The sequence below is a fragment of the Pteronotus mesoamericanus genome, unplaced genomic scaffold (genome assembly GCF_021234165.1).
Source record: "Pteronotus mesoamericanus isolate MK-2021 breed Mesoamerican mustached bat unplaced genomic scaffold, CSHL_Meso_final scaffold_1186, whole genome shotgun sequence".
In the NCBI taxonomy this organism is placed as follows: domain Eukaryota; kingdom Metazoa; phylum Chordata; class Mammalia; order Chiroptera; family Mormoopidae; genus Pteronotus; species Pteronotus mesoamericanus.
This window is the reverse complement of record NW_026555302.1, coordinates 6734652-6755136: the sequence shown is the minus strand read 5'-3', so window position 1 is coordinate 6755136 and position 20485 is coordinate 6734652. Positions and strand designations below refer to the sequence as shown.

The 20485-nt window shown below is 36.9% G+C and overlaps 1 protein-coding gene across 1 annotated transcript in view; it reads right to left on the bottom strand.

The window, feature by feature from the left end:
• ACBD6 (acyl-CoA binding domain containing 6) overlaps positions 1-20485 on the bottom strand; it is a 127520-nt gene that overhangs the window by 106201 nt on the left and 834 nt on the right. Inside the window, exons 2-3 of the mRNA XM_054587696.1 lie at positions 14448-14512; positions 11639-11735 (exon numbers count right to left, since the gene is read on the bottom strand). Coding sequence (XP_054443671.1) covers positions 11639-11735; positions 14448-14512 — 162 coding nt within the window. The remainder of the gene's footprint in view (positions 1-11638; positions 11736-14447; positions 14513-20485) is intronic.

The window sequence follows — 20485 nt, the reverse complement described above, 5'->3', positions numbered from 1 at the left end:
AAAACTGTTATGTGAATAGAAGTATATTCGAAGTTTTCCAAAATATCAGAGCCATTTTGCATTGACCTGTGAAAATAACTTAATAGAAACTTGCAACTTAATAACTGTTGTCCTGTTCACTTTGCAATTGTATATTTTCTTGTTCTGAAATAATATAAATAATCGAAAGTTAATGTGTCATCTTGGAAAAAAGGAGATTAGTGACACTTCCTCCTCTTCCAACAGGCATAAGGTAGTAAAAAGACTAAGATTCTACCTAAGCACCAAATGAGCCAACAAAAATAAAAGTGTGACTGGTATAGGAAATTATTAAAAATACATGGTTTTTAGCCTCAGTAGAGGTTTATACCAATGTGTTTCCTGAAAAACCTCTCAAAGATGCACACACACAGAGACACACACATCTGTAAATACAGAAAACTGTCTACATCTCTAAGTACTGAAGTTATGCTTTCAATGACATTATTTCTGACATGCCAAAGTACTAGGAACTTACATATGCATGGGGCAAGGCCTGATCTGAGGGGGTTCCATATACAGCGTCAAACTTTTTTTAAGTTAACGTCGTATAACATAACATATTTAGGTACCAAATATGTTAACTCTTCCACTAGGCCATTATTCAGAGTTGACTTGCAGGCTTAGGTAACACCCGGCAAGACGGAAGGAACGCTGTGCACCTCACTGACAGACAGCGATGATTCAGCGCAACCGGGGCTAACAAACAGCACCATGACTTCAGGGAGACTCCGCGGATGCACCCATCAGGTTCCCTGGAAACTCCGGATAAAGCCAGAGGAGGTTACTTGTTGGTCTAAAGACAAACATCCACAATTTAAATTTCCTTGAAAAATACCACAGACACAATGGTATAGATGTGTGTGTGACCAATAATGATTTAAAAAATTATAAAATCTTTTAATTCAGTTTTTTAAAGTCACAACCCAATGATAGTAATGAAACCGGATGATTTCATGATTTTACATTGATCAGCACGAATGCTAGAGAAAATGTAAAAACTAAGTGATCTGCTTTCTTGAGGTTACTGGGAAAATCACATTCAGAATGCATAAATTCTTAAAAAATTTCTGATGACATATAACTAATCATTATTATGGTAAGATTTCAGTGGGATTACAGCATTAGTTTATGCTAAGTAATGCAACCTGAAAGGCTCAATAAATCTTAGTTCAAGTGAATCTCAAAGGACAAATTAACATAGTCACCCCTAGGTTTTACAACACAAATAGATCTGAAAAGAAAACAAAGATTACTGCAATAGGAAGTACAAAAACCTAGTGCAGTACTGAGTAATGAACAAAAGTATAGAGTAATTCCATAGAATAAAACATATACAAGAGAAACGTCCCATCGATGATAAAAACTAACATGTACAAAGGACACAGGGGTTAAAATAGTAATAAAAACGATTGTACAATATTAGACATCTTAAACATTCAGTCTCTCAATATATAAAACTTTTGCACATGATACAAATTTGGGGGGTGGGAAGGGAAATAAACCTTAAAACTTAACCATCAAGGTGTATAATACAAAATTTTAATATCCCAAATGTTAACAATTTTAAAAAACTTTAAAAAGGTGATAGATTAATTTGTCTAAACACTTTTTTAAAGTATGCAACAGAGATAGGACTATTTGGGATGCAATGTTAACATGAAATGTAGGCATAATTTTCCTATTTTCCTATAATTATCTAATGTCTTAGTAATACCATCAAATTCCCTTTGCTATAATTATTGATATTGAATGCTAAATAATGTCAGGTAATATGAAGGACATTTTAAAAAGACACACACACACACAACATATATACAGACACATAACAAATTAACCAACCATCACCAGCAAAATGTAAGTTTTGGAGTCACTTGATTAAAGTATTTCTTATAAGCTTATATTTGTATTAAATGGTTAATTAATATGCCTATTGATATGTTTATATATAAATATACAGTTATTCTTATACGTAATAAAGTTAATGTTCTGAAATTATAATATTCATTCCACATTGAGATATTTCCTCACTGTAAACCTCCACATATAAGTAATACTTCTAAATACTTTCAAAAACTGTAAATTCTGACCAAAATATTATGGAGACTTTGGTTTCAGAATAAAAAAATAAAAACCACTTTTCTATGATTTTACAATTTTTCATTTGTTAACGATTCTGTTAATACTTATATCCAGTGAGAAATATTGTACAAGAAGTAATACTATGTTGTCAAGGAAGAGTACAGAGCTATAAAGCTGTCTTGAAATAAATCTGGTGTATTTCTCTTTAAAAAGTTATAAAATGAGAAGTATATTAGACTGGCTTAAAATACAGTGAAATCTATACTTACTTTTAAAAGGGTAGGTAGTCCTAGAAAGGAGCATCAGGCTCCAATACAGTAGGGTCAAATATTTGATGAATATTTGAGGAAAAGGCAGAAATAAAATAACATATCCATGAAAATATTTGGAGCACTGTGGTGCAGGGAAAACAATGCAAGTCTCTAAGTCAGGCAAGCGCAGGTGTGAACTCTTGTTTCTGTATATTCTAGCTGCACACTGGTTGTTTAACCTCTTAGCTGAAATACTCTCTGAGCCTTGGTTTCCTTTTCTATCAGAGGTGAATAATAATACCTACACCACTGGATTGTTAAAGAATTCATCAAGACTAATAATATCTTTTACTCTGAATCATATATATACATACAAGTATAAATTTGTCTGGAAGATAAATACTCTTTCAGTATATATTAGAATAGAAATAGAATACATTAGACTAGAAATAATACATTCATTAAATTTCTGGTATATCATTTAACTAACTTTTGTCCACTGAATTTTTTAAATAAATGGGGAACAAAAAAAACTATCTTCCCTAGGTTTCAAATCTAGTTTTCCAGACCCTACATTTAAAATGACTCAGTGTTCTAACTACTATATGATAAAATGTTAATATATAATAGAACCTAATAATTGTTTCAAAAAGTAGGTGGACACATCTCAATTTAAAAAAATTATCTTTCCTAAATATATTTACTTTTACTTAAATTAAAATTATAGATTACTAAGAGTTCCATCAAAATTTTTAAAATATATGAAATGTTCAACCTAAGGAGAAACCACAAAACTGGAAGATGACAACACTTAATTATTAATTATCATGTCTGTTATGCTAGAGGGAACATTAAAACATCCATATTTCAGAATCTGGTTCCAGTGCACCCCCCAACCCCATTAACATCAATGAAAACACTAGAAATTTATCCTAAATAATTTTATCTGAGATCTTTGATGCAAAACTGTGGTGTCATTTAAATATAAAACATGAATCCTAAAAGCATTCACAAGTTTTGTTTAAGTTATAACACTATTTTTTTAATGAAGAATGAAGCTGTCACTCAAAGTGTTTGCATATACACACATACTGCTTCCTTTCTTCAAGTGGCAAATATAACCGAAGACAAGTAAATGCATGGAAGAAATGTAAATATACCCAACAATATAACAGATGAATATAAATTTGTCAATTTCACTCTGAAGCTAACCAAAACATTACACACTTTTCAAAAAAAGATTTTATTTATTTATTTTTAGAGAGAGGGGAAGGAAGGGAGAAAAAGAAGGAGAGAAACATCGACGTGAGAAACATTGATGGGTTGCCTCTCGCACGCCCTCAACTGGACACCTGGCCCGCAACCCAGGCAGGTGCCCTGACCGGGAATGGAACCAGCGACCTTTCAGTTTGCAGATAATGCCCAAACAAACTGAGCCACACCAGCCACAGCACATGACACACTTTTAAACCGCAAACAGGGACCACTGGATTGGCAAACACGCATATACACACACGGGCATTAAAAACTCCATTTTTCCATCCTGTGCGACCCTTTAGAAAGTCAGTTGGATAGGCCATCTAATGTTTTTACTATTATACTATGCTTTTCTGTATCACAAATTACTTGTATATGGAGGCTAATAAATTTGACTTCAAAAGGAACTACTCCTATTTTATTCTTCTATGGTTTTACTCTCATAATTCGATTACTCAAATTTGTAACAGCTTTACTTACAAAGAAATATATCGTGTTTTACTGTACAAATAAGAAAGTCTTAAGAATTCTTTTGTAAAAGAAAATTTTAGTTATACAAGATATAAATTGTCTTTAAATTTTCTAATAAATTTAGATTACAAATTTTATGTTGCTTATTTTCCTTATATGACTTGAATAGGACAATAAAATATTTACTCATTTTTAGTTCTAATCTATTATTCCAAGACCACAGCATATTTGGATATAAAGATAATATGTTCTTTATTGAAGCTGTATCTTTGTGTTTAATTAAAACAGTGTATCAATTTATTACATACATAAAATTTTTAATTTCTAACCTTACAGTTACTGTGATGTGTGTCTATAAAGTGAAAAAACCCCCACAAAATAAACACAATATTAGTGTATTTATGGCCACAAGAAATTACAGTAATGTTAAACTGTGAAACACTGCCCTCTACAGATAACTCAATTTACCTAAATCTCAACCATATAATCCAGACTAGGAATTCTGGATTTTCCTGCCTTGCTCCTGACTCAAAATCCTTCTGCTCCATATAGGTCTTAAAAAAAAGGAAAAACAAAACAAAACAAAACAAAAGACTTATTCTGGAGAAACGCCTATTGCAAATGTTCTTCAACCTCTTTTAAAGTCTCTCCTTCCCTCTGGCTCACCCAAAACTCCGTACGTATTTCAGATGAACCACTTAGAAGCAATGTGGAAGACAGAACTGAGTGGGCCCAATACAACGTAGGGAGGGCATGTAAGAGGTACTGCAACAGCCTAGCCAAGAGATGATGATATATGAGGATAAAGAGAGTAGGAATGGAAAGACAGTGATGAATATGAAATATTTAGAAGGCAGAATTAGTGAGACTTGGTAAGTAACTGAATGGACCACTAAAGGAAAGATCAGGGATTATTCCTAGGTTTCTCACTTGAATTAATGAGGTATATGGCAGTACCCTTAAATAAGATAAGGAATAAAAGGAAAGAAAAACAACTGAAGGCAGGTGAGGGGAATAAAAGTTGATGAGTTCTACCTTGTGTATGAGTTTAAAGTCCCACTGCAACATTAACTAGAAATGCTCAGGAAGTATTTCATTCAACACATTAAACTAAACGCAGTAAAGAAGGCAGAGCCCCTCCAGCTGAATGTAGCCTGTAGGTATTTTTGACTTGGCTCACATTGTGTTTGACTTTTTTTTCCAAAGGCTCATTTCAAAACCAAGAGATTTCCCATAAAAACCTAGATTTCATACCCAATCTGGCACTACTGGGCACCCGGAGTAGTAACCGGCTGGAGCGAAGGTCCGATCCCCAGTTTAAGTGGGGCCGGCATGCCCCTGCAAGCCACAACTGCCAGGGCGGGGACCAATCCGGCGCACTCCGCTCGTCCGTGTCGATGGCCTGGCCTCTGCAGGTATTTCACTTTTGAAAACGGAGTTCTTGTGACCCTGGTCTAAACATCCGGGGCCCTGATCACACCGAAAAGGTCACGGCTAAAAAGTAAATTTAGAATCAACATAGGCTGCAGTTAAAACTCTAAGAATGGTAGGGAGAAAGAGCAACACAGGCTAAATCCTTGGGCAAAACAATATTTAACCATGAAGATTTTTGCTTCATGATATTCCTATCACCCTGAAAGTGATGAACATTCAAATGTTAATTCAAAATTCACTTTCCCTATGTGTGTATATTTTAATCTCTTGTAACATTGTTAGTCCTTAACTATAAATGTTGAATTTTCTACTTACTTCCAGGTAGGTTTTCTGAGAAATTAAGAGTATCCTATAAATGCCAGCTGAATTAAATAATCACCTCATAGTGAGCATAAGTTATACCCTGGAACTTGAAGAATCAAGAAAGGAGCCAAGAAAGGGTGAGAAATAGATGATAAAAGAGAAATGTGAAGGGATTATCGCTATTTGAGAAGGACGTCAGGATAATCAAGAACTATTTCGTGGGCACCTGTGCCCTGTGCTGAGCCCTGCAGGCAGCATGGCCAGCACACCACGCTGAACCCAGCATGGTCCTGGGCTTTGAGGAGTCTACAGGCTACGGGTACTAGCAAGAGAATGACTCTCCAGTAATAGACAGCTAGAGAAAAGAAGCCCCATTCAATACACAATTACCTGAGAGCTGACAAAAATTAAATACGAATGATGAGAAAAAAATATCAAAGATAAATTTCTGGCAAAAAAAATCCCTAATTATTTTTAAAGTATAAATTTCAAAAGTTATGACACTACCTTTATAGGTTAGTATTTTACATGTATGAATTTATCTACTCTGATGTTCAGTGAATTGGTTTTTTTTTTTTTTTTGGTGGATTAAACTGTTCAGTGGATTCCTATCGGTAAAAGACAAGTTGACAATGCTATTAAAAACCCCAGATGAATAGAGCAAGTATTACAAAGGGCTAGATGACTACCGGAAAGCTACATAACCACTTACTTGGCTGTCAGAACAAGAGAGTAGAGTGTGAGTTCTCCCACCTGTGCTATTTATCTTTGTGCATAATACACAAATATAATATAATGATACTAGTCTAAGAATCATCAGATCAGTAAGGTGAAGAGAAATAAAGTTACTAATAAAATCCCAAGTAAGCAAAAAAGTTTTAAAGATCTAAGGGGTAGCCCTGGCTGGTGTGGTTCAGTGGACTGAGTGCTGGCCTGTGAACCAAAAGGTCACTGGTTTGATTCCCAGTCAGGGCACATGCCTGGGTTGTGTGCCTTTCCTCCTTTCCTCCCTCCCTTCCTCTCTAAAAATAAATAAATAAAATCATTTAAAAAAAATATCTATGGAGGAAAAAAAAAGGCAAGAGACTAGATGGTCAGTGAGAAGAGTGAGAATCAAGGTATAAACAATACTATTGAAACACAGAAAGCCCTAGAATTCCTGAGAAATCCTATCTTTTTTACAATGAACTTTGCTCCCTCTGGTGGTCACAAGAGGTTTTACCAGGTGTGAGTATAAATGGAGGTAGAGCAGTGATTTTCAACCTTTTTCATCCCCCAGCACACATAACCTTCTAAAATTCTGAGGCGCACCAAAAAATACATTTTGCCAATCTGACAAAAAAATAGGTATAATTTTGATTGATTTACAAAAAATAATACTTACCTACCCTTTTTGCTCCAAAGTGACTTTTTAAGAAGTCAGGTGCCTACACTTGTATATAAGGATTTATGGTATCAAAAATTAACCAAGCAGAGGCAATCTTATTATGCAATATAACCAATAAGGTGCAACTCTATTATATGACCTGTATATTTATGGTTCAAGACAGGGCAGTCACAACATATGGCTACTGTTGTATTGGTTGTCATCATATTTTTTTTTATTTGATAGTCTAAGGGAAAAGCAGTCAGTGCCCCTGACTAAACAGTCAGATATTGCATATTTAAAAATTCTTGTGGCAAGCCAGCTGAAAATCACTGAGGTAGAGGGCAAACAGAAATCAAATTGCAGGAACTATCCTGATTAACATTCATCTGTATGTCAGACAAATAAATGTTCAACTTACAAAAAACATTTCTTCAAAAGAAAGAATTTAGTGTTACAGAGGTAGCAATGCAGAATTACAGAAACACTCACACCAGACTAACAGACACAAGGAGCAGAGCGGTGTTTCCCAGGGGGCTGCGGCGAGAGGGGGCGGGGGGCGGGGGGAAGGAGAGGGGAAACCCTTGGTCCCTGTCACAAACTTCCAGCTCTGAGACAAGTTCTGGGGATCTAATGTGCAGCATGGTGATTACACTTAATAATCTTTTTATATACTTGTCAGTTGCTAAAAGAATAGATCTTAAATATTCTCAGCATAAAAAAGGGAATAGTAATTATGTGACATAATAGAGCTATTAGCTGAGGTGGTAATCATTTTGCAATTTATATCAAATCAAATCAACATGTTGTGCACCTTAAACTTACACAGTGCTATATGTCGGTCATATCTCAGTAAAGCCGAAGGGGAGAAAAGTTAAAATGAGGTCTAGGGGGAGTCCTAAACCCCGTGACTGGTGCCTATAGGAAAGAAGGAGACGGAGGACTGGATACAGAGAGACGGGAAAGGCGGCGGAGTGAAGGCAGAGGCAGAGGCTGGAGTTACCCCCCCCACAAGCTAAGGAATACCTGAGGCCACCAGAGGCGGGTCCAGGCAAAGAGGGATTCTTCCCTAGAGACTTTGAAGAGAGCATGGGTCTGCTAGGACTCGATTTCAGACCTTGAGCTTCCAGGACTCCGAGAGAACAAATTTCTGTTCTTTTAAACTACAAAATGCCAGTTTGTAATTCTTTGCTATGGCAGTTGTAGGAAACTAATACTGCCTGAGACATCTTGTGCCAGAAAGGAAATGCCCAAAGAATGATGGTTGATATTTCAAAAGGACACGGAAGCCATCGTGATGGGGTTCCCAGTGGCCAAATAAATAACGACGGTAATGGGTAACAACCCACGGACTAAAATAAAAATCCATGAATACATACTGATACAAATACATGAGTGTTGGGAGGGGCAATAAGCCATGGCCCCCGAGTGTCCCCACGCCTCCTCGTTCAGTATGGCAGGCTCCACCATCTTCTACCTGAGCCTCGCTCAGGGCTGTGTGTGCAGCGGGCCACCTTCAGGGGCGAGGTAACGTCTTCCCAACCCCTGACAAAGAACAGGCTTGCTTCCATCTGCTACAAAAGTGGTGACTTCCCACAGCTCAGCGCTCCTTCCCTAGAGCACAACCCACTGCATATGCAGGAATCTATTGAGGCCCACCTGCGGCATCCCCAGGGGACCTGGGTTGGGACGGGAGAAGCCGATGCAAATCAAATGAGGCTCGTGTGGTGTGCCATGCCATGAATAATAAAGTCTTTTGGCTCAGACCCAACAGTCTTGTACCTCTGTCAGCATCTAAGAAACAGTAAGAGGCTAACTTATTAGCTTGCGAGTAGGGTACAGTCCTAGACCTTTCCCAGTTCTTGACAATGAATAAATAAATAAAATGGGGGAGAACGGAAAGCCCATCCTTACAGTGGAATGGCAAATAATAAATGTAGAAAAAATTATGGAGTTAGAAAATCATTAATGGTTATTAAAACTAGAGGGTGAAATCTGATTAGGGAAAGGATACTTACATAGGCTCAGCGTACCTCCCCAGAAATTACTCACTAATTACAAAGGGAAAATAGGAACTTTACAGGAGAGAAATCTGGCAGAATCCACCTTAGGCAAGTGATCAAAGCTAATATAAGCAATACTAGGACAAAGAGACATCATGTTTCTCCTGGTGCAATGTACTAAGAGGGACACAATTCTGTGGTATTCCCCCTAAAAAAATGTATAATCTAAATCTAATTATGAAGAAACATTAAACCCAATATAAGGGACATTCTACAAAACAACTGGCCTATATTCTTCAAAAATGTCATGATCAAGAAAGAAAAAGTTGAAAAACTGCTCCAGATTCAAGGAGATTCCAGAGACATGACCACTAGAGGCGATGCATGATCTTAGATTGGATGAGGAATCAGAATTTTGAAAAATAACTACAAAGGGCATTTTTTAGATAAATGATAGATTTGAATATAAACTATGGGTTTGGCAATAATATTGCATCCATGTTAACATTCCTGATTTTAGGAAAGAGAACTGTTGTACACTGTTGGTGGGAATGTAACTGGCAGAGCCATGACAGGAAACAGTATGGAGGTTCCTCAAAAAACCAAACAGAAATCCCATATGATGCAGCAACCCCACTTCTGCGTATGCATCTAAGGGGAATGTAATCAGGTCTCAAAGAGATACCTGCATCCCATGTTCACTGCACCATGGTTCACAACAGCCAAGAAACAGAAACCACCGAAGCATGCATCTATGGATGAGTGGGTAAATAAGACATAATTTATATGTACAACGGAGTATTACTCAGAAATGTGAAAAGGTAAATCCTGCCGTTTGTGACAACATGGATAAACGGGAGGACATTATGGTAAGTGACACAAGCCAAAGTGTTGTATGATCATACTTACGTGTGGATTCTAAGACAATGAAAAAGTCAAGCTCATAGAAGCAAAGAGTGAAATGATGTTTACCAGGGGATGGGAAGACGTTAGTAAAAGGGCACAAAGTTGCAGATATGTAGGATGAGTAAGGATAGAGATCTAAGCTGTACTATGCTAGAAATATGCTGAAAGGGTAAATATCAGATGCTCTTATCACAAAAAATATTAAGCAATGTCCTGCAGAGACTCTGAGCCCAGGGGTTCTTTAAATCAAAAAATTTCCAAAGATTTCATGACAAAAAAAAAAAATACAGAAAAAAAAATCCCCAATTTTGATAATTATGGTGTCATTGTATAAGAGAAGATCCCTGTTCTTAGGAAAAATTGAAGCATTTAGTGGTAAAGAAACATGGTATTACCAACTTATCTAAAAAGACTCAGAAAAAATTTATTTATATGTATACATATATGTGTGTGTATGAACAGAGTATGCTAAAGCACACAAAAAACAATTGGTGTTTCTAGATAAAAGCCACCCAGAAGTTCCTCGTATTATCCTTGAAACTTAAAAAATATGTATGTCAAGTAAATATCAGTTAATAATAATGTATTGTTATTACTTATTACTTAATAATAATATATATTTAAAATTCGCTGAGAATACATAACCGTTAAGGTTCCTTACTACTCTGACATTTTAAGATTTCATGATTAATAAAACAAAACTCCTTCATACTAGTAATTAATAGCAAGAAATAACTTAATTATTATCAAAAAGAATTGAAAATTACTGAATTCATTCACTGCCGAAAAGTGTGGTTTAAATATTTTTACTGAAAAGACATACATTCAATTTGTACTTTAACATGGTACTGATCCAGCCTTTATCCCTCTGAAACACCTATCAAACATGGTTTTAAAAAATGTAAGTAAAGTAGCAACCCCACCTTTATTAAATTTCATAGATGTTCTCCAATAAAAGTATACAAGAAGAAAAAGAGTACATTTAAGTGAACCATATCCAATGCCCCCAACGTCCAAAGTATCTCTGCTTCCACCGGACTCCCTAGACTTGGTTGTTACTGTTTCGTGCTATTAATGACATCCGGTGTGTTTCATCTTCTCTAGGATACTCTGAACCACATCAAGGCAGGAGCACGTATTGTCCATAGTTTATTCCTAGCAATAAGCATTTTGTACTTGCACAGAAGGGGCTCATTAAAAAAACCCAAGAGATACCTTCTATTTCTTAAGATAGTAATGATGATCTGATGTTAAAGTCTTTCAAATTCTGAAATAAATTGAGTGTTTACATGGTTGAAATTATTGTTATGCTTTTAAAAAGTGTCTATAATTCAGAGATGTTTTCAGTATTGGTGGCTGGCTGGTTATGTTAATGTTTAAGCAATAGTATTTTTATGCAGATAAATATTGTAGTAAGTTTAGAATCTTTTGATTTGAGAAAAGAAAACTTAAGAACGTTACTTAAGCCTAAGTTTAGATTTAAACATATACTTGAGAGAAAGAAGATGTGTTTTGGGGAAGTACCATTTATAATCACCAAGTCTTACCTGAGGAGTCCACGCTGGGTCTAACTTTCTGACTGCCGCTATATACTCCTGCATTGCCTGGCTTGGGCTTGAACCACCGAGTGCTCTCCACGCTTCCCTACAGGACAGAATATCCAAAATGACCCATCATTAACTATGTAAGTAGCACAAATAGCATGTCTCTTTTTATTTAAAAAAACTGACATACCCATTTTACGGATCTGGGGATATGGATACAATATGCCACAGAGGAGCAGCCCTCACCTTTTGCATTCACACTGATGTATAGCAACACAGGTCTTATCACCCTAGCACCTGAGGAGCCTTTTAGACAGTTTTTTCCTAACCACTCTCTGCCATGAAACTTTAGTAATCCGGGTATATTGCATATCTGTTGAATTCTGGAAGACCACAAACCATTATAATAGCTAAGATTTTATACTTCCCCAAACCAGCTTGCCCCCGCATTGAAAATGCCTGATCCACAGACCAATAAAAGTAATTCCTATCTTGTGAATTAACTGTGCTTATAGCATTTAGGGAACATGGAAACTAACCACCCCAGAAAACAACATCCCCTGGAAAAATGCCTGACTCCTCATGTAAGGTTTGAGAAATCTGCTTCCCCCTCTGCTCCCTTCACGCCTATAGGCTGCTAGCAGTGGGTCCTGAGGTTGCAGGCAGGGACTTCAAAGGCGAGGGCTCATGCAGACAGAAGTAAGAACACAGGTGGGTAAGAAGGCAGGGACTTCCTGCAGTATAAACACCAAGAGGAACATTTCAGTCTTCTTTTCTGCAAGCTGCCAGGACAAGGTCCTTCTGGTTTTCCCTACCAAATTTACTTCCAACCAGGATGGAGACCCACGGATCCCTTGTGAACCAGAACTCAGTCCCACAGGTTCTTAACTATCTTTCTGTTTCCACGATGAATATAACAACTTTTTGAGGATTTTTTATTAATTTAACCTTTACAGTACTTTCTCCATTACCATTTAGTCCCCTTTAACCCCTCTCCCTCTGGCAATGAGGATTTCTAAATTTATTTTTACTGAATCTTTTGAGAGTTCCTTGTAGACATCCTAACGTTTTAGCCCCAAATATATCAGCATATATCAAATGGAGGAACTTTAACATCAATACAATCAGATTTCCCTGATTTGCCAGTAATTTCCTTCATAGCTTTCTTTTCCCAGACCAGGAGCCAATCAAGATTCATACATATGATAGAGCTTCATACATCTTCAGCCTTTTTTGTCTTCCATGATACTGATATTTCTAGGAGTTCAAACCAGTTGTTTTATAAAACACCCCTCAATTTGGATTTGTCTGTTTCCTCACCTAAAATGCTCATGCCAAAAACGATCAATCATGAGTAGAATCAGGTTAAATATTTTGCCAGGAGCAACACACGGGCGCCGCGTCCTTTCCAACGCATCCCGTCAGAGGGCACACGGTCATCAGTGCGCCCACCATCAACGGTAGGATGGAGGACCTACTGAAGGCCGTTTTCTTCTTTGTAACTAACAAGTAAATTGTGGGTCAGCTTGAATACATATTGCTCCCCAGTAGTTTTTCACCTAATGGCTTTAGCATGCAATTTAGATTCTTGTGTGAATTATGACAGTGGTTGTAAAATCTAAACTTTTTTGAATTGCTAAACGCAATAAAAAAAATAGGCAAGTAGAGGGGAAAATAACGAACTTATAAAATTTCATAAATGAAAACAAAAAACTCATCATAAAAGTTATATCAGGTATTCTCTACAACAGTGAGAAACAGCAGTCGGAGAACTGTTCGCTGTCACTGGCAAAGAATCCCAGGGCGCGAAGGAAAATCACAGCACTGCTCCCTCCACGGGGAGTGTTCTAGACACACAAACCAGCCAGCGGACGCTAACGGCGTGCTGCGTGCTGAAACCGGTTTACACTCGGCCTCGAGCCCGGCGCCCGCTCACGGCCGGGTGGCAGGCAGCTCACACTCAGGCAGCGTGTCCGCGGACGCATTTTGAGCAGCACTGCTCTAGGATGTAGAGTTAGAATCCATTTTTAGCGCTTCTCTCTACAACCACATTTCATTTTTTTCAAACTTCTATACATTGAATTCCAGGGCTCATGCTTCCAAGTCCTTCCTGCTATAACTAAGGTACTCTAGTGTATGAAATTTCTGTTTTTACACTTAGACATTTCCTCCTTCCATTTAGTAAGAGGAAATAAGGGCCCCTATGGTAAGAGAGAACCTCTGAATTATAAGTTTAAAAAAAAAATGGTGAGGGTATAACCTTCTTATGTATTCAGGAAAGAAGTGAACTCAGCATCTGGTTTGTTTGTTTGTTTTGTCCTTCTGCCCCAGAGGTTACCGTCAGCACTTCCTCTTCACTGTGGTGGGCAGGGCAAGAAACAAGACCTCTAGAGATGAAATGAAACTGGGGCAGAGGAGAAGAGTAAGAAATGATGATATACCCTGCTCTTCTCCCTTCTCAGCCTCCTGGACTTCTTCCAAAGATCCCTCCAGAGGGAGAACCGGCGACTGCGTGATGGGAGAGGAAAATCTCCAGCAACAGCTCCTACGGTCAGTCTCTAAGAAGCTACATTTTATATAAGGAACACATGCCTGCTGTGAACTACTTACAAACCAACATCGTGGCACAAGATTCCCTTAGGAGACTTAGCTAAAATCGGATTCTTTTAATCTCTCACACAATTATCTGCTTTTAGTAGTCTACAGCAGAGAGATTAAAATAAAAATAATTCTTTAATCTGCTCACCACTTTCTAATTCCTAAACTCCTAAACCATGTCCAACAACCTCAATAGATTCCAAGAATTTCTTACCATTTTTGCTTTCCTTCAAAATCAAAGAAGCTTGGTTTGGGAGTATTGCAATTTCCAACTTTGACCTAAATGAAGGGAGAGAAATCAAGAACTTATTTTTCAAAGAGTAACCAGAAAAAACTTTTTATTTTCAAATTTACTATGTGTACTTAGAAGCTACAGGTTAGGAAATATTTGCATCTGTGTAGAATAACAAAATTTAACATTCTTTGCAAAAGCAAGCAAAAAAACCTAAACTTTAAATCCAAGCTCATTTTTGCTTACTGCATAAAACATTATCTAATCTTATAATACATTAAAAAATATAGGTGACAGACAGCTCCATTCCTAAATTAACAAATTATATATATGGCAAATTATAAATATAGAGTATGCAATCCTAATTACCACTTATAATACAGAATTTTAAAACATGCAATAAACTTTAAAGTACAGTTTATCACAATTCATAATATTTATTTATGCTGATGATCATAGCACTATCAGCATTTTATCTCTCCCAAATTCCAGGATAAAACACTATTTTTAAAGTGCCCTATTATGAAACTAATCAATATAAATTTACATGTTGAAAGCTGTGCAAAAAATTTCAACGGTTTCTCAATAATATAAATTTTATCTATTCCACAATAATCTTTTCTTGATCGCGGTCAATGCTTATTTTTAATCCAGTTAAACTACACAGTAATTAGGTTCATCGTGAATAAGCATAAGTGAAATTGACACAAGTACAGAATTCACTATCCAGCCCAATTCCCACTGCCGGAAGCAATCTCCCTTTCTGATGACCTCTCTTAGCACTTACTCTGTATAATACAATCTGTGATAGCATTTTTCACTTTTACTTTGTGTTGGAAAGTTTCATGTAAAGTCTCATCTATTAGAATACAGCCTGTAAGAAACCATTCTTAACTCAATCAATGTACCTAATATAGAGCCTAACTTAGGTAGTAAGAAATGCTTGTTGAATACAGAATGAATGTATTAGGCATGTGTTCAACACAGCTACTTTCCCCTAATGCTAAATACCCCAATCTGACCCCAAGCCACCTATTACTCTTGTACACTCGAATTTTCCTAAGGTCAAAATGACGGTCTACTTGCTAATCAGATTGGTCTACTCACTGCCTTAGGGATTTTGATGCTGAGTTTTGCTCAGTGTAATTCCCCTCACCAGAAATGCCTTCTCTTCTACCCTTAGCTTTTCAAAATACAACTCCTACTCAAGATTCTAAGAACCCTTTCAATCCACAATGATCTCATCCATCTCTGAAATCGTAACAGTTATCATCTCTATCATTTGCTTACTAATGCATCACAATTAATCTGGTTGTTACCAAAACATACACTTACACAGGAGCAGCCCTGTGGTGATGGGACCCTGGGGAGGTGAGGCGGCAGCAGCTGCATTTGTTGCACCAAAGCTAAGTCATGTCACATGAGCCACACAGCAATTCCATTAGGTTTGCTATTACAAACTCCTTTAACAAATGAGTACAGAGAAGCTGAGGAGGGTTGTGGCAGTTCACACATTAGTAAATCCTAATCAGTAGCAGGATGTGAACCCAGAATTTACTGACTCCAAAGCCCAATATTCCTTTACTACAACATTCCATTTTACATGTTACACATTTCTGACATCTCTAAAATCACCTGAAGTATTGGATTGATAGAAATATGAAATAAGATTAACTACTGGACTTCATAACAATAGCTGTTATTACTATTTTTGTTTTTTACCCAGATACCAGCCAGGGGCAGAAACAAATACCAATATCTATTCTCCATATGTCCTATGGAAATAAATCTCAGCCAGACACACGGTCGCCCAGATAACCATTACACATAGCCATGCAACTTCTGCCCAGGAACAGGGGTCGAAGTGATATAAATACCTTTCCTGAAGAGGAAGGGGGGCGCGGGTAGGGCTCGTCCTCCCTTTCCCTTTGCCCTGCCTATCTATCACACGCACGTGACGAGGGCGGCCGTCTCTGGCCACGGCAGCGGGGTCTGAGGGCAGCAGTTCTCAAGCTTTTTGGTCTCATGACCATTTTAGAAACTGAGGGCCCCAAATAGCTTTTGTTTATATCTTCTGATGTTTATCAAATTAAAAATTAAAAGACATTTTAAATATATATTAATTCACTTAGAAATCATAAACTCAGGACATGTTAAGATAAATAACAAAATTTAAAAAAAATAACCACATAGTCTAAAGCAAAAAAAGAAATTAGTGAAAAAAGTGACATTGTTTTACATTTTGCAAATCTCTTTAATGGCTGCCTTAATATAGTCTCAGCAATCTATTTGTGCATTCAATCTACTGTAATATGTTGCTTTAGTTGAAGTACATGAAGAAAATTTCAGCTTCACACAGATATGCTGTTAGAAAAGGAAGAGGTATTTTAGTAACATTTTCAGATAATTGTGGATATTCTTTGTTGATACCACACCAAAATTCAATTAGTGGCAGTTTCTTTAAGGTTACTTGCAATCTGTAATCTGAAGTCATATCAATGAATTTTTCATACTGTTACATGAAAATCCATTCATCTGACTTGCACTTTAAAAGGTGTTTACCCACACATAATTTGAAACATTATCCTATACAATATTTGGGAAACGCGGTTACTGAGTTATGCAAACCTTCCAAATGTTGACACATTTCAAATAGCAAAAGTTTACAATCATTAAAATCACCACTACTCTCATCAAAAAAGTAAAAATTAGTATTAGGAAGCTGTCAAGCTTATGTGGCAGAGTTTCCAAACTCCTAATTTTCATTTGAAAGCTCAAATGTTATCATCAGCAACAAATACTCTCGGTTGTTTTCTTTAAAGTGGTGAGCTCACTTCATTCATTTTCAAGAAACTCTCTGCTAAATACTCAAATTTGAATAAGCATAGCTTATCTGTGAGTTGTTCCACTAAGTAAAAATGATGTTTAATTAAAAAAAAGTGGATAGCTCAGCTTGGAACTCAAAAAGTTACACACATGCTTTTCCTCGAAATAGCCCCATAACCCCGTGTGCGGCAGCTGTGCTTGGTTCGCACCCCCATTCCATCACACACGGCACTAGAGGGACTTGCACTCAACAGCTCATATTTCATAAAGATCAATAATTTTTACTGCTTCAACTAAGACATTCTTAAGTGACACCGGCCTTTTTTTTTTTTTTTTACTCTGAGTGCATGGTAGCAAAGAAATATGACTACTGGCATACTTGAATGCCAGCGCCTTGATTCACGCTAATACTTCAGTAGTTTTACTGAACATGACAACACGGAAAAAAGGCAAATAGTGTCTTAGTATTACTATAAAAGTAGTTTGACCTTACAGATCCCCTGAGAAAGTCTCAGGCATTCTCTGTGAGCCACAGCCCATCATTTGCGAACTGGTGCCCTGGGGGATGGCTGAGCTACAAGACAGAAGACAGAGCCCTGGATGACCTCAGAAAGCAGAGCAACCCCGCCAGTCCTAGGTCGCCCACCTCCAGACCATTGTGTGAGCTGAAAATAACCGTCCAGCAGCTGACCCGTGTCCCGACTGACACAGAGCGTTTGTGTTCCCAAATTCAAAGAACAGTTCCCGATCCAGAAAAGACTGAGGAAATAAAACTGTCGGGTATTAGGACATCATGAGGAACCATTTCCAAATCATTAGATAATGAAGCATAAGCTATAAAGCAGTTATAAAATGTACCACTTTAACAGAGCATCCAAACGGTTCCCTCTGATACACAGTATATGATATATCCAGCACCCTTGAAACAGTGTATTTCAGCAAAGGTTATCAATAGCAAATGCCAGTAAACCAAGTGGGCCCAGGTTAAAGCAGAAGGGCATGAGTAGTCTAACTTGCACGAGTGCTGAAGGTTCCTATACCATGACTCCAAAAGGGGTTTGAAATTTTCATTGTCCTATTGTTTTCAGAGGTATCAATTAGTTACCTTTTGCGGGGAGGATGTAGAGTAATGGGGGGGGGGCACGCCCACGGGGCGGGGAATCCCCTTAATTGGTGTGATCTTTTTGAAATTTCAATGAAAGGTGATTTGGGAGCCATAAGCTTATCTGAGACTAAAAGAGCAATTAGGTAAATTCAGGGCTCTGCCCAAGAAGAAAACATTCATTTCTTAACTTATTTTTATCACCTTTTTGCTGACAACCTTACCTCATTCAGCCAAAAAAAAAACCCAAAAACAAAAAAACAACAAACAAACAAAAATAGGTGTTATTCTGAATACAAATGAAATTATTTTATGAGCAATTGTGATCCACCATGAAGGAATTATATTGGACTTCAACTTTATTATTCTATTAAAGATGCCATTTTTAACACTGTACCAGGTTTTTGTTAAAAGATATCTAGAAGATACTGATGAAAACTGTGTCTGATGTTATATCTAAGTAAACATAATCTTAATCTCTAATAACGAAGAATTTTATTTTCCAGATACAGAGTATCTCTAGACAGCCTACTGTCAAGTTCTTGAAAGGATGAGGGACATGCCTCTTCCAGACTATCCGGATGAAGTGAGTATACCTGAGACAGAGTGGTTGACAGGTGACTGTAATTCACTGATAACTTAAACATCAGATCTTTAAAAATGATGACACTAATACCAATAATAAGAAATATGTCCTAGAAAGAATGTTCTCTAGGGGATTTGGAGAAAATTAATCTTATATGTCTCAGAGAATCATCAGTCAGATATGCTACAGGTCCTAGCACAATGCTCAGTAAATTCTTATTAAATAATTGAACGTCTCATTTTAATGTTACTAGGACAGGGTAAATTACCAAAAAGAAAACAAATACCCAGAACTTTTGCAAAAAAGCAAATTCCAAGGCCAATTGAGGGGCAATTTTCACTCAACACTATGATTTATAACATTTGTTTCTACAACTGTATCTTTCAGGGCAAACTGATATTCATCAATATGTTAAAAAAAAGGCTCATCTCTATTCAGTATATTGAGTTGAAGAATACAGAAAGAACCCCAGATATATTTATTAAAAAAAAAAAAGACTATGGGGAAAATAGACACCAAGAGGCAAAAGAAGAGTTTTTTAAAATGTAATAAAATAAAATTGGCTATTACCCAGCACTTCATTGTTTCCAGTGTTATAAGGAGCTGGAGTTTTCCTGAATTGTTAACTCTGGTCAGAGAATTTTCAGTGTTTAAATCTAGACTCCTCAAGTAACTCTATAAGTCTCTTGAAGGCAAGTATCATGATGCTCTTGCTTCTTTGCATTCCCTAGAGGCATAACACCAAAGCATTTTGCACATAAAAGCTGCTGAACAAGTATTTGTTGATTATGGTAAAGCAATTAGTTTTTCCTTCTGGTACTTAACCCAATGACTCTTTGACAAATTAGATACGTCTTCTATGACATAATTATTATTATTATTATTTCCACATTTCCAAGTAAAGTTCGGAGCCCTACAGTCAGGAGCTACAAGCTAGTTCTACTTCTGACTGACTGCTCTGCATGGCCCCAGGCAAGTTATCTACTCCCCTTGGGAGTCTCTTTCCTTTTCCCTAAAGAAGGGCATTGTTTCGTCTGGTGTTGTGCAGTTCTAGAATTTTTATAATTTTATCCGACAGATGCAAAGTTAAACCCTAAGGTATTTAGGCTTTAAAAAAAATCACAATAATAAAAGTAATAATACTTTATTTTGTATTGCATCACCCTTTTTAGTATAATCATATCATTCTCTTGAATCTCAATTTTTTTAAAAATTATGAAATCCATATGACCCTTTGGCAAGAGTGAATGACAAATCTTATTTTGTCATCCTCATTTTGTAAAGGGTCTAAAGCTGGTAAAAGCACAAGTGCAAGGTCACTGAGCAAGTCAGAGAAGACAGAAAAACTCATTCGGTGTCCAGCTAATCATCACTCCTAGGATAGCAGACAGGTAGGTCCTTTCCGTGTCCGGACCGATGCTAATCTTTAAGGGATGATGAAAAAAAACAAACGAAAAAGAACCCACACACACTTCACCGCTAGCCTTTTACCAAGCACGTTTACTA